General features: G+C 42.9%; 1 protein-coding gene across 4 annotated transcripts in view; it reads left to right on the top strand.

The window, feature by feature from the left end:
* smap1 (small ArfGAP 1) overlaps positions 1-15,322 on the top strand; it is a 92,862-nt gene that overhangs the window by 45,690 nt on the left and 31,850 nt on the right. For 3 of the 4 annotated variants that reach the window (XM_080781502.1, XM_080781500.1, XM_080781499.1), the window contains exon 6: positions 14,412-14,490. In XM_080781502.1, the coding sequence (XP_080637628.1) occupies positions 14,412-14,490 (79 nt within the window). The remainder of the gene's footprint in view (positions 1-14,411; positions 14,491-15,322) is intronic. The other variant, XM_080781501.1, reaches the window with a different exon arrangement.

Genomic DNA, 15,322 nt, shown 5'->3' with positions numbered 1-15,322 from the left:
TCTATCTCTTCTCACACTACTTTCACAGTCTCTCTTGCTATCTTTCTCATCTCTCTTGCTATTTTCTTATTCATTTTTTTTCACTGCTTCACAATCAAAGGAAGGAACAAATTGTTGCTGTTGAATGGAAACCTTTCGCATGTACAAAACCATTACCGTTCAACAAGTGGAAACAATAACCTGTGTTCCAATGTAGCCTAGTTATTATTCTGTCACAAGCTCTTGTAATACTTTTAATTGTTAACTCTTTTAACTTTAACTTTACCCAGGTACGTATATATACGGACGTCGACGCTAGGTGGCGTCATATCCCAGGTCCGTATATATACCTACCCCAACGTATACTCTGTCTATATAATGGTTGAGGCCTAGGCTACGGAAGCTTTTAACACATAGTGTGCTGGAGTATATTTTGAGCTCAGGCTTGGTGTTGCTGAGCGATTAACATTGGACGAAGGAACTTTTTCGGGGCCCACAGCGAAATGTTCTCTTATAGCGAGAATCACACCGCATACTGTACATCAAAAGAAAGCCTAACTTGTCCACTTCAATTTAATTTTTTCAGATATAAAAATGAACACAAATAATATCATATACATAGTAAACACTGAATGAAAGCCCTGAATGTCTACTTTTAGGAGGAAAACAAATACACATTGATCCCATGTACAGTTTGTCAGTAATTGGCTATTGAATGCAGCTTGCGCCCACCAGAGAGAACTTTAGAGAAGGCATGGACCTGAACAACTATTATTCACAAAATAAGGCCTATAGCGACATGTACATACTATATACCATATGAAACAGAAGACTCTCTGCTTTCATAAGAAAACAACTAATACTGTAATAATAATAAAAATCACACCCCTGTGAAGTGAGCAGTGCAATGTTGCACTGCTCACTTCACAACATTACAGTTCTCTCTGAAAAAGAGAATTGCCGCCATATAAAAGCTTCTGATGAAAGGTAAACAGTGCATGCTTTGAGAATAGCATATATGTGTAAGCTCATAACAAGTTGTGAGGTTCTAGATTGGCAATTTTGCCGGAACACTGTCATAGCACGAAGTAGAGAGGAATGAGTATAGGGAATTCATTTATGGAAATAAAGGATGAAATATGGAGATACAGTACAGGTTTACACGCGCGCGCGTGCGCGCGCGCGCACACACACACACACACACACACACACACACACACACACACACACACACACACAGATGGAACAGTGGATGGCTGTAGACTAGAGGAAGAGAGAAGGTGAGTGTGAGGGGGGGGAACAATGAAAGCGGGTGCTGAAAGCCTTGGAGACAGAGGGAGGGGGTCTCTCTCCTCCCCAGGTAACCACTTCTAAAATAGATACGTACATGCAGAGCATCTGGAGTATGAAGCCGGGCTCTTTACACACGCTGTATTCAATTTCCTTGCAATTCCCTTATATTCCATTTATTTCTGAAAGTATTTTGGCAGTATAGGAATACCTAAACATGTCCTGTGCAACAACAAAGCTTTTAAGCTGCCCGTCAAGGCCATGGGAAGAAATTAACACACAAAAATACATAAAATACAAAAATGTACTGACTGAACTAGCTTGGTCATACAGTATATGCACAAGCGTGCGCACACATTATTCAGTGTCCTATCCTATTGTGGCAGAACATGCATTTATGCATTTCCTCACACAAGCTAGTACAAAAGATGCCAAAAAGGACAACGAATTTGCTGTGATGGAGACCCCGTAGTAATAACATACTTAATTAATAAATGTAAAAGTAATTCATTAGAAACACACCCACGTCTTTTTCATTTAAACATTGTCTCTTTTTCCATGATTACGTCAACCCCCGTTTTAAGACAAAGAGTTTCTGCTGTAGTTCTTTATGCTTCCCATCTTTTCTCGCAGCAACATCACCCACTTCTAACGTCTAAGCTGTGTTGATCCTGTACCAGCCCCGCCCCTTATCCAAGCAGGCCAAAGTCATCTACATGACCTCCTCCTCTTAGACACCACTCCAAACACTCCTGCGTGGGTCTTCTGGTCATTACCGCCCTCCTCGACTCAAAGTCCTCTGAAAGATAACAGAGTGGGATCAGTGGCTGAGTCAGACATCCAGGGAGAGAGGCAGAGAGGTTGTATCTGAAGCCAGATGAGACGCATCCGTGAGATACAAGCTAATCGATGCCTGCAGGCCGTGAGAAATAGCAGGCTATGAAATCACTGAGTATGTGCTTCTCACCGCCGTCCTGAATATTCAGATAGCCTCGCCACAATGCATCGCCTGCAAGTATGGCCACAAGGCAAAGCTATTAGAAGTTAGCTAAGCCATAACAGCTTTGTTCAGCTACGAATACTATTGCTCATTGTAAGTATGCCTGGATGCTGATAATTCTCAGTGTTTGGTGTTTAGAGGAGAGTGGTGGTTTTGGTGTTCATTGAGATGGAATGGAGGGAGACGGTAGACTTCACCTTGCTACTTATTAACTCTCCTTGCATCTGTACTTGAAATGAAATTTTGATGCTAGGAGTGTCTTTCCTTTTTTTCGTTACTGTCAGTGCAGTCTTTGTTCTCTTATCACTCTAATCCCATGAGAGATACCTTCGAGAGATAGATGGATTAAGAGATAGATGGACACAATGGATATATTAAATTGGTGAACAATGATGGATGGATGGATGGTTCATGTACTATAGATAGGCAGATACTGTAGATGCTATAATGTACTATATAGATATACTGTATACATATACTACTGATAGTTGTTAAATACATACATTAGATATATGGTATATATATCTATATAGCACAGCAGAATCTTGAGTATTCCTCTCTGATGTTCAGTATCAGAAACAACTTTATTGTCACATCACGGGTTCACAGGTGTAAAGAATTGGGTGAAATACATTTTTGTGCCAGCTCTGTTGTTTACAGGAAGTAAAACATAAAAAGAAGAGGGGGGGGGGGAACGGGGAGAACGAGGAGAACATAAATTACAGTGCATAGAAAAATGTCAGGGATAGGCAAAACTCTAAGATATCAACACATAGCATAATACAGGTGAACAGTATGTACATGATGTTCTGTCTCTCCTGCTCTGCATTCATGCGAGGATTCTATTGGCTATACATGGTGTTGACGGAGCTCAACATCTCTCACTCCCTCTCTTCTCTTTCTCCCTCAGTCTATATATTCTCTCCAGTTTATCCCCCCCTCCCCTCTTCACTCTCTCCCTCTCTTCTCCCCCTCATCTCTGCCCAATGCCTGTAGGCACTAATTAAGCTCCAGCAGTGATTGGTGTGTGTGTGTGTGTGTGTGTGTGTGTGTGTGTGTGTGTGTGTGTGTGTGTGTGTGTGTGTGTGTGTGTGTGTGCCACAAATGAGCTCACCTTCGCTCACTCTCTCTGCCTGTGTTTCTTTCATCTGTTTGTCTAATATCTTTCCTAGTCTCTCTGTCACTCTCCTTGTCATCTCCATCTTCCCCACCTCCTGTCTCTCTGTCTTGTTATCACTCTCTACCTCCTCTGTCTGTCTGTCTAGCATGCTCTTTTTCTGTCCAAACAGTAAATCGACGTTGTCCCATTGATACAGAAGCATGTGTTGTCTGTCTTTCAGCCCATGAATAAGTTATCAAAGGAACAAGAGCTGCACCCTACATGGAAAACACAGGCAATGCATTGCATTGTGGAGGACGGAGTATTCGTGTTAGCGTCGTCATGAGTTCTGCGGGGATGCAGGGTTGTTTATATCTGTGTGTATGTTGTTTGTGCATCTATTTAAGTTTGTTTGTGCTTGATTCTTGTGTGTGTGTGTGTGTGTGGTCCAGGGATTTAGGGATTGTTAGTATTCATTGGTACATCTAGACCTAGATAAGCCTTCAGAGGAACCATAGATTGGATATGACACATGCTCGCTCACACACACACGCACGTACGCACACACACACACACACACACACACACACACACACACACACACACACACACACACACACACACACACACACACAGCAATCCAAGTTTAGGCAATCACATTTCAATAATGAGGACAATAAAGAGCTTTACTTACAACATTAAGTAAGCATTGAGGCGTTAAGAAGAAATCACACCTGTGTGAAGTGAGGGGAGCTCTTATCATCATGCATCACATTCCGTGGTCAACCAATCAAATCATCACATTCCGTGCTACAAACACAGATACAACAACGTAAAGGTCTTCAGCTTTGATCTAAAAGAACAACGTTTTTGCAGACTTATAGATTTCTGTGAGTTTTCTCCAAAGATTGGTGGTGCATAAAAACTGAACGATGTTTCTCCAAATCTCCACATTTATCTTTTTGACTCTGGGTTCAGATTAAAGCAGGCCTGTCCCAGACAACCAGAGAAGTCTGGAGGGTTTGTGATGCATAACATCAGAAATCAATTTTGGCATGCTATAAACCAAAAGTTGTATTTTGAGATCAAATATTTGACAGACCGATCTGAGAACTGGAGAGATATGATCCACTTTGTGGATACTACTAAGGAGTCGGACTCTAGGAGTAGCTATACTGAAGACCCATAACCCATATGCATTCAGTTTTTTCAAATCTTGCAGAAACACAAGTCCTTTCATAATTTCTAATATAGTGATAGTAGGCTGACTTTGAAATTGTCTTATAAGGTAGTTGTTGGAATCTAGGTCTGAATCTGACAGCACCAACATTTCTGGCCAGTTGAAGCTGAGCACTGACTTTTTATAATTCTTCCTTGGCTCCAAAAACAATTACTTCGTTCCCTTGTGTCTGTTTAATAGTCGTTGATTTTGCATTTGCTCAGTGTTTATGCTGGACTGATACTACCCTGGTGATACGGTTATGTAAATGTGTGTGGCATCTGCATAACTATGGTAACATAGTTGTTTTCCATAATCGGAGCCATTGTGAGTAGGAATTGAACAGAAAACATCTCAGAATTGAGCCATGCGGAGCCCTGCATCATGCATGTCTAAACTTCCTTTGGGGAGTACAAACGTCATCACAAATTGACCAGAGAAGCACAGATATATGGGGCACACAATTGGCAGGTACGTTGCGATTGGTGCTGGGTAATTAATCACACCACCTGCCAATTGTGTGCCCCATATATTTGTGCTTCCCTGGTCAATTTGTGATGACGTTTGGACCAAAGGAAGTTTAGTTAAATTCAGTCCATCGATCATTATGGGCCCGTCGCCCAGACAGAATGTCGTCCGGTTGCAGCTCGTGGAAAAGTGGAGATATTTGAGTAATAGGGTTAGTAGTCTGACAACACACCAAACACAAAGTTGGACAATGGCTGACAACAACAATGTCAATATGTAGGAAATATCTATAATGGCTCTATTGCATGGTCTTGATAAGAACATACTGGCGATTATGGGTTGATAAGATTCAAATCTGCTAAATTTGTAGAACATCTGAGACCATGTAATTTGAAAAAAATTGAAAAATCCTGTTGGCACAATATCAAGGCAGGAGGAATAGGATTTCAGATGCTTTATAATGTCCTCTCAGCTTTCATTGTGATACATCATGATACTTGATTGAGTTTAGTGGACACACATATCCTGTACCCAATTTGCACATTGCTTTTTATTAGCCCTTGTGGAAATTATTTTTGTACCAAGCAGCCATCGGGGAACATAAATCACACAATACACACAACCACGACGATGCTTGTCTAATTTTGAGAATTTTGACATTGATGAAGGCTCTGGAGCATACTGCTCTGGTGGATACAAGCTCAGAGGCTACTGACACAGGACGGTTTGTTAGCCAGTCGGCAGTAGCAAGCGAGGCACGTGCATTATTCTTGTTTTGGGCAATGATGTGAGAGAAGCACACACGCAATGTGTCTAAGGGTGATCGTTTGAGCGGCTGGTGTGAAGGGCAGCCAAAGGAACTAATGACCCCCACACACACACACACACACACACACACACACAGAGTGGGTGTCTTGCAGTCTGGCTTGATGGTGGAACCACAGGGAAGCAGATCAATAACTATACCACTGGTGGAGAACAGTCAGCTGGACCTGTTTCTCAACACACATGTGCACGTGACACACCCCCCCCCCCCCCCCCCCCCCCCCACACACACACACACACACACACACACACACACACACACACTTAAATACACCGGCACACCTTCACATGCTCCCCTCCGCTCAGTCTGAGAAGTGTGCAGCCTCTAATGACTCAAAAGGATCCCTGGTTCTTCAAACACAGCGATGCATAGTTGCATATGCCCTAATACTGCATTGAAAACACCTTATGACCGACTTACTGAGGGATACCGATTGTATTATTGCTGCATTTGCTTTTTGACTTTGAATGAGGCCTCTAAATGCCTTCTAAACCAGTAGTTCTCACACTTTCAATATTTCTCTAAAACTAGCAGACGCTTTCCTGCGGTTTGAAAGGGTTAATTGATTTCTTCAGACATTCATTAGTCACTGAGCACGTAGACAAATCGCCGTCCAACCAGAGTGACCTGCATTGTTCATATGCCGTGTCCTTGAGCGAGACGCTGAATCTCTGACCAGCTCCGCACAGGGAGCACCATGGTCGACCCTGCAGGCTGGGAGGAAAAGAGATTGATCCAGCAGGGATCAATGCACATCAGAATTAGTTGACGTCATCGCAAAACCTCCCCAGAAGACTTAACAGTACAATAGGAGAGGTTGGAATTTCTTTCAGTATAGTTCAGGCATGCATCTCTCGGTGTGTAATCAAAGTATAACAATAGCTGTACAAATTAATTATTGATGTTATTATTGTTATTGTTCACTCAATATAAATCGTATGTATGTAGAAAAACCCATTCAATATCCATTCAATATGTAAAAAATTATGTGATTGGTTAGCTGATTTGCTCGTCTATATATGACGTACAGTACATTTTCCCTTCATTGTCAATGGCACAATCAGTGCCGCGGTGCCGGGAATATATGGCCGCTTTTACTCTGTACCCACACGTTGTACAAATGGGTTAATATTTGTGTTGCCACATGTGTTGTTATATATTTGAGGCACATATGACCTAATTTCTCCTTTCATTGTCAATGGCAAATATGAGACGTGTGGGGACAAAAGCTGTATATAGGAGCGGCTGAAAAATGTGTGTGTGTGTGTGTGTGTGTGTGTGTGTGTGTGTGTGTGTGTGTAGCGAGTGGTGCCTTTCATCACAATGATGACGTCTGATGATGCCAACAACATGACGTCACACAGACATTTCGTGCTCAAACGGATAGACCGACAGACACAAAACTGCATTGGAGCACCTGCACCGCTCAAAAATAATACATACTGGTCTTTTTGGTCAATTTGCCATATTTAGCCGATCAATCGGATTCCCTGATTGCACCAACCCATCAGCTTTGTGTGCCGTACGTGTCGCTGTACCAATATACAGTATGGTGGCATGCTCAGTAAGATTCAATTCTCTTTTAGAGATCTATGGTTATTACATGATATGCTGATGATATCCTGTCGTGTTCCCTCATTGTTTCATGGCGTTAACCTACAAACCATGATGAATTTAATCAAATCTTGGACTGTCACTGCTAACTTAATTGGTCAATGGCACAGACAGGTTGTGGAGGCAGGAAGAAGAAGAGGTTTGTGCAATAAAATCTCGGTGGAAAAACCAGAGCCTCCAACTGCTGTCCCAGCGCACGCACCCTGCCCTGACTTCAGGCTCCCAGGCTACAAACCGTCAGATTTGGATAGGAAGGTATTGATCTGGTCTGGACGCTTCAAGACACTCGACCAAATCCCAGAGCTTGTGTCTTTTGAGATGATTGATGCTGCTAGAAACAAAGTTTGAGTGAAAGCCTGCTATGGGATGATGGTGGCTACAATAGGGGCCTGTCTGTTGATGGTCTTTCTGGGCAAACGGGCTGCAGGCAGACACCAGTCTCTCACAGACCAGAACCTGGAGAAGAAAGCCAGGTGGAGGGAGGATTTTGAGAGAGAGAGAGAGGCTGCTGCTCTATCGCAGAAGCCTCAGTGACTTGTACAGCTGTTTACTATACAAGGCCCTTCTCAATAACGACAAAACGAGCTCAAAAAGCATGCAATAGAAGACGTAAATACATATTTCATGTTGGATGACTAACATTTGCTGTTGTGTGGTGTGTCATCCTGTTTGGAGGATGTACACAGTAATTCAGTCAGATAACTCATGAATAGATTGAAAAGCATTTTATTTCTGTCACTGCTGAGCCGCATAGAGGAGGGTGTATGCAATCTTCAGGCAAATATACAGTTTAATGTAGGCTACTCGGTGTATTTATGCCTCCTTTGTCTTTACAGTATGGTGATGTGAAACCGTAGTACGCATAGCTCTGACGCAGAGTGACTTTATAAATTTGATACGTATGTACGCACGCGCGTGCACACACACAAACACAGTTCACATTATTTGATCTCCTGCCCTAATTTCTTCTTCTCATCCTCTCTCCCCCCTCTCTATTGATTCCTCACCTCATACCTAGTCAGTCACATATACACAAACACACATTCAACTCGTACATCCGCATACAAACAATTAAACAATTACATTAAAACGTATCATGACTTAAATTAGTTATTTGTCAGCGTAATGTGACACTCTGGTTGTAAATGAGACTAAAAGATGGAGCCAAATCACAGCAGGCTCTTCATGGACAAACGGCTACGTGGAAAACCTCCTAGTCTGCAAATACACATTTTCAGGCAGTCGGACAGCATGCACAAAGCACTCACACACATGAGCAGAGATTTTTATAGCCAAAATATTAAGGCTGTCCCCGAACATTGGGGGTTCGAACCTTCGCTCGTTAGGGTTGGCACTCTAATCTTAATTAATGGGCTTGAACCATTCGTTTTTCTTTTTCTTTTTTCGTTTTTTTACTCAAAAATATTTCTCTGCGAGAATGCGATATGCATAATAAGAGTACTATGTTCATGTTGTGTTTACATGTTTAGATGTTGTTAATAATCAGGAGGGCACACAAACGATGCGCCAGTGCACATACGTCGTCAAAATGTTTTCTGCGCGTAGATTAAAGGCATGCAAGGCGTATTTGCGCACCAACAGCTGAGATAGTTATGTAGAGCAATCTGACAGGCATTCAAAAGGAACTCAAATGTGATGTTAATGTCCTGTAAGTAGACTTAGAAATAAAACTAGTGTTGACTAATCATTACATGTGGCTCTTACTTTGAGGAGGAAGTTATGCACAGGAAGTCTGTTTCAGTTGTAAACAAGCTACTATGACACTTTCCCAAAGTTACGTGTGTGTCCCCGTCCCCCCCCCCCCCCGCCGAGGTTCGAAGCGCGAAGGTTATTTTTCAAATTAATTAGAAACGAATGGTTCCAAGGTCCGCTCGAAAATTCCTGCCGACAGGGCTAGGGTACAGCCTTACAAAATATAGACTACCGGTATTATTATTGAACAGTAAGGCTGCATGGTATATCGACACACACACACACACACACACACACACACACACACACACACACATTTGCAGTTCTCAGACTGGGTTTAACACATTGAGTATTTGTAGAAGTGCTTGGTTCTTACATGTGCCGCATGCTGCCTTTTCTACCATGCACAGGGTTAACATCTCGCATACAAGAGGTAGTGGGCCGGCTCATAATCCAGCATTGATTGGCTCTAAAGGTATAAGGGGAGGTTGTTTGAAGTCTTGGCCACATCTCCCGAGGCCACAGCTCTCTTTGTAACATGCCTGGTAGGTACAGTACATGGACAACACAGCGAGCTATTGTGAGCTATTTCCCACAAATTAGGCTTGTTGTCCATTTCCTCCCCTCAACCAAGGAGGCATCACTTTCTATGTGACAGGAGGATGCGCCAAAGACACACTGGGAGGGGCATATACTGAGGACACCAGGGATCCCCATAGATGTCTATATGGACATAAAAAGGAACAAGGACTGTCATACAGAGATCTCCATATATGGGCATATCAGTCCAATCAGCAGTGTGATGTACTGTAGGTGTGAGAGCCACGTAGCGGCCCTCAATCTGAATACCCATCTGGATTCTTTTTTATTTTTTATTTATTTTTTAATATTTTTGATAGTACAAGATAGGACAGGAAACGGGGAGAGACATGGGGAATGACATTCAGCAAAGGCTGTCAGGCTGCATTAGAGCCTATACATGTGGTGCATACCACATAATTATGTATGTGGTATGCACCTTAACCAGTAGGCCATCGGGTGCCCCAATTTGTTTGAATTTCAACTGCAAAACTGAATCTGTCTTGAGAGATTAAATAAAAGGTGATGTCAGTCTTTGGTTGCCCTTGGACTGAATTTTGATGAACGTGGCCCGAGTCAGGCTCAACTTTTCACGCCTGTTTAAAACTTTAGGTCTTGAAATGTCCCTTCAGCCACCTTACTAGTTGCAGTTACTGTCCCTGTCCTGAAATGTCCATCAGCCACATTAGGTGCTGGTTCTGTCCCTGGTCCTGAAATATCACCGTAACCACCTTACTGCAGCTGTTGTCCCTGGGCCTAAAATCTCCCTTTCTCTAGCTGCAGTTGCTGTCCATGGTACTGCAATCTCCACTCAGATTCTCTCCCCAGTGGATAGCAGTGAAGTACACACACACACACACACACACACACAATCCCCCCCTTATAACTCATTATTTTACTCTCTTCACTGTAGATATCTCTCTGCCCATTCTATTATGGTCTTTATGGTGGTAATAAGACATCTGGTAGCCTTGGCCCTACAACACATTCCATTAAAAGCAGCATCCTGTAAATATGTACTTTTGCTACTGCTAACTGCTGGTTCTGAGTACACTATTACTTCTATTAAAACTACTGCTGTTATTTCCTCTGATCTCCTCATCTCTACTTGAATCATCTCATCCCCTTCATGTCCTTCATCTGTCATATCGTCAATTCCTCTCACATACCTACAGTACATATCCTCATGTCCCTATATATCTCCAAGTTCCCTCATCTTTCATGTCCCCCGACTCAGCTCCTCTAATGTCCCCTCATCTCCTCTAATGTCCTGTTTCTCTCTCTCTCTCACAACTCCAAACATTTTTTCTCTCTCAATATTTTTCTCAGGTCTACATTTTACATTTTCCGTCTCTCATCCTCTCCTCTTATCACTTCCACCCCTCCCTTGTTCACTCTTTCTCTCTCATCTCTGTCTTTCCCTCCCTGTCTTTTTATCCATCTGTTTCCCTCATTTTCAGTTTGTGCTTTTGAGCAGTTACATGTATTGTATGTGTGCTTCTGTGTGTGTATGTGAATGCTTTATTTGGGCTGTTGTACACTCTTTTGTGTCTGTGTGTATTTGTGCACTTTTGCGTATTTGTGTGTTCTCGAGTGTGTTTGCCTGGTTGTGATTGCTTTCTAGCTTATAGGCTCATGGGAGGCAGGGTTTGTCGGGTGTGTAATGTTGTTATGTTACCACGCTGCACTTTAAACCCATTTTGTTCTGTTTGTCAACTCGGGAACGTGTGTGGATTATGTTGTTTTGTCTCGCCAACTAGGATTTGCCCTTGACAAGATGTCCTTCACTGTTTGGACAAAATTCTGTATTCTTAATAAAATAAACTACTGAATCAATTTCATTGATCATTTGCAGGGTGACCGGTCGATTTGCATTTTGCCCCCTATACTTTGGAAAACAATTGTGATGGTCTGCGTCACCTTAGAACCTGAACTTATTGTCTTTTGGCATAAAGCTGTTAATAGTATTCAGTCGGCCTATTCTATAATGACAGTCACGTGTACATTTTCCTCTGGAGCCATGTCTCTTGTCAGAGTGCCCTTGAGCAAGATCATGGAATCCCTGCCTCCTCACACATTCATGCTGCTATCCTGTGTCAACCACTTTACTATGCTAACACGCTATGCTTTAACATTAAAACGCACTGCAGCGCAAGCTTCTGTGTCATGTCGCACACACTTGTCTACAGTATATGGCAATATTTAACTGTCAGACCCGACACAGGACGATAACACACACACAACACTTTGACACCCCTCCGGCCCTCCTATGCATTGTCCGACAGACACTGTCTGATGCCTGTTTCTGTCATGTGTTCTTGACAGTGAGCTGGTGTGACACCAGGGCAGATCACGCTATACTTGGTTTGTTGACACTTTAAGTCAGCACCGCCGTGGTGAACTACAGTAGGCCTACTTGCCACCCTTTTCACTGTGTGTACCTGTGTGAGTAAAGTGACAAATCAACCTTCTTGATTATGCTAGAGAAATGTGGGATGAAGTGCCTTGCTCAACTGCACCATAGTGCAATGGATCAGCAATGGAGCAAGTGAGGAATAATGTGCCCTCCCTCGGCAAGCACTCTCTCTGAGTGCTTGCTTTCCTCAAACACAATTTTCCATACCCACTCAGACATTCCTTGAATTCCCAGCAATTTGAGCTGGTGAACATCTGGTCACAAAAAAGGAAAGTTAAGTGAAGCTGGGGCGCTGATGGCCTAGTCGTTAAGGCACATATACCGCATATAGCCTCTGATGCAGCCTGACAGTGAGACTGTTTGATTCCCGAGCCTAACAATCTTCGCTATGTGCAGTCACAGTGGGTGGCACTCCCTGTCTCTCTCCCTGTTTCCTGTCCTTCTCCACTGGCAGAAAGGCTCCAAAAATATCTTGAGAAACGTTCCATGCATTCACTTGGTGTGCTTGTCATCCTAGTGGTCTAACCAGAGACTACATCATCCTGGGACACCGGGTGAATGCTGATACTTAGTATAGGAAAACCAGGAGAACTAGTATTCCCAGGTGACCAGTGTTTGTGGACCACAATGTTCTGCTATTACAACACATGGAAACGGCTAAAACAGGGCGTGCAGAGCATGGATAGAGAGTCTACGGTATATCCATGCTCTGCGCTCCCTGTTCCCCACCCCATATAGTCTATATTATAGAGCGTCGCAATCCCGCCCCCTTTCATGACAACGCCAGGCCCAGGAAATAATTCCCAATGCATTTTTCTCATAGACATTTCAAAAAGTATTTATTTAAAGACGGTTATGCCGCGGACAAAGCCAACTCGAGTCGTGACAAATCATGACAATAAACACAATATGTTGGACCAAACAAATAATTACAAAGAAGAAAAACTACAAAAAAAGTTTTTTTCTTTGTCACAACTCGAGTTGGCTTTGTACAAGGCTTAAAAGGTCTTTAAATAAATACTTTTTGAAAAGTCTATGAGGAAAATTAACGGGGAATCATTTTCTGGGCCCTGGTGCGGGGTGGGACTGCATTGAATTTCAGTTTAACCTTTGAGCCATGCAAGGACTCGAATGGAACTAGAAATAGGTGGAGGTTGACTGTACTATACCTGTACTGTTAATAAGCATGTTAATAAAGTATTCAATCACTCAATTACATTGGTGCAATCTAGAAATGCATGGCTGATTACAGCTATACATGTAGCTGTGATTTCCGTGTCCTGAATGAACTAACGCGGTGCTTCATTTTGTGCAGCGGCTTTGATAACACAGCCATTCACCTTCCAATAGGTGGAGTTCAATCGATGGCCAGACTCCCATTCCAATTACGACATCATCTCCTCAGCCTCAACTGAGTCCGACAGCCAATCACAGCTTGTCACCAACCGCCCGGCTGTCAACCGGGAGGAGTCCATTGTTACTATAGTGAACAGACAATTATGGGGAAGGACCTCCGGCCCTCGAACCGGTCTTGTAAAAAGAAAAAAAAATCTTGGATCTGTCTGTCAACTTCCAGTTGTTAATGGCACAATGCTTAATGGCATTTCCATGCCGTGTGACATTTAGAAATTGTTTTTTTTTCTCTCTCTTTCTCTCTGTCTGTTTTTCTCTTGGTCTCTGTCTTTCTTTCTGCCACTCTTGCGTGTGATGCAGCGTTATGAGACTACAGGATGTCATTTGAAATTGTCTCCAACCCCTGTTCGTCACAAGCCCCCATCGGCTCCGTCGAATGATAATTTTTTGTCACCTCGTGCAAACGACCTTCCCCCAGCTCCAAACGTGCCTCCGCTCTCTTGAGCTGCCGCAGTCCCACATGCATCAATAGGTGGCCTGACGCATCGTTGATTAGGCGGACAATTACCATTGTCTCTCTGTGTGTGTGTGTGTGTGTGTGTGTGGGGGGGGGGGGGGGGGGGGGGGGTGTGTGTGTGGCTATGTTACTGATGTTGTAGATATTGTAACCTGGGTTTTAACACCACTCTCTCATTGTCTTTATCACTCTACCCCCCTTCTCCCTCATCCTGTCCCTCATTTCATACCTTTCTTGCTCTTTGTTTCATTTTCCCTCTCTCTCTTATACCCACCTCTCTCTCTTTATCTCCCATCATATCATATCTCTTCATTCCTCCCTCTTCCTCGTTCTCCTAGAAGAGGGATGATCTTCAGTGTGACTCCAGGGCCAGCCCCAAGAGGATCACAGAGCCGGCAGTGGACTTGCTAGGCTTGGGTAAGACATGTGCATTATACTACTGTATAATTGTGTATGTTCAAAATCTGTAAATGTGTTTGGTTGCTACATCTATTTCATAATACATTTAGCTGTGTAGCTAATTCTGGGACTTTTCTGGGATTTAATTTAACTGTTGTCCTGAAGCTTCTGACGTCTGCAGTTGACATGAAATATATATTTTATAAATAATACCAATTATACAATAATGCAGTGAGACATAGAGCAACATTATCAGGCTTCTACAATAGTGCTACATCTATATTAGGGCTGCACAAAATGTACCCTGAAAACTATATTTATTTAGATGTCTTATTGACTTCTCCCTGGAGGCTGATACATTTGCAATGGAACATCTTTCAGAGATGTGGAACTAACCAAACTTTAAGCATTAGCATTCGCTAGCATTGCTCCCTTGTCATTGCTATTTCACATTTGGCAATCTGTGAGATGACCTGTTGGCTAACCCCGGTTCAGCCAACTCAGCGTTGGAGTACAGAGAGCACTCTGTCCTTGCGAGTCAAGCAGCAGTTGAGTCAGTGGAGCAGTGGCTCGTTAAGGCTCCAATGGTGTCTGCAGATGATATTGAAAAAAAAAGTTTCTCCAGCAGCATAAATACTGTGGTCATCTCTCTACGTTGTCCTGAATCTTTAAACTACCAATATTTTTGCACAAGTCATGGAAGGATAATTGTGTATAGCAGGTTGTTTAAATGTAACGATGTTATAATAGTAAATAGTGCACATGTGGGACTCCAACCCATAATGGGTATTATTTTGAGGGACTGAATGTGAATTATTGGAGATCAGGGCATGTGCCAGCGAGGAGGGGA

This window comes from Protomyctophum bolini (genome assembly GCF_963924005.1).
Source record: "Protomyctophum bolini genome assembly, chromosome: 14".
In the NCBI taxonomy this organism is placed as follows: domain Eukaryota; kingdom Metazoa; phylum Chordata; class Actinopteri; order Myctophiformes; family Myctophidae; genus Protomyctophum; species Protomyctophum bolini.
Note: the sequence above shows the minus strand (reverse complement) of the source record. Positions and strands in the feature narration are given on the sequence as shown.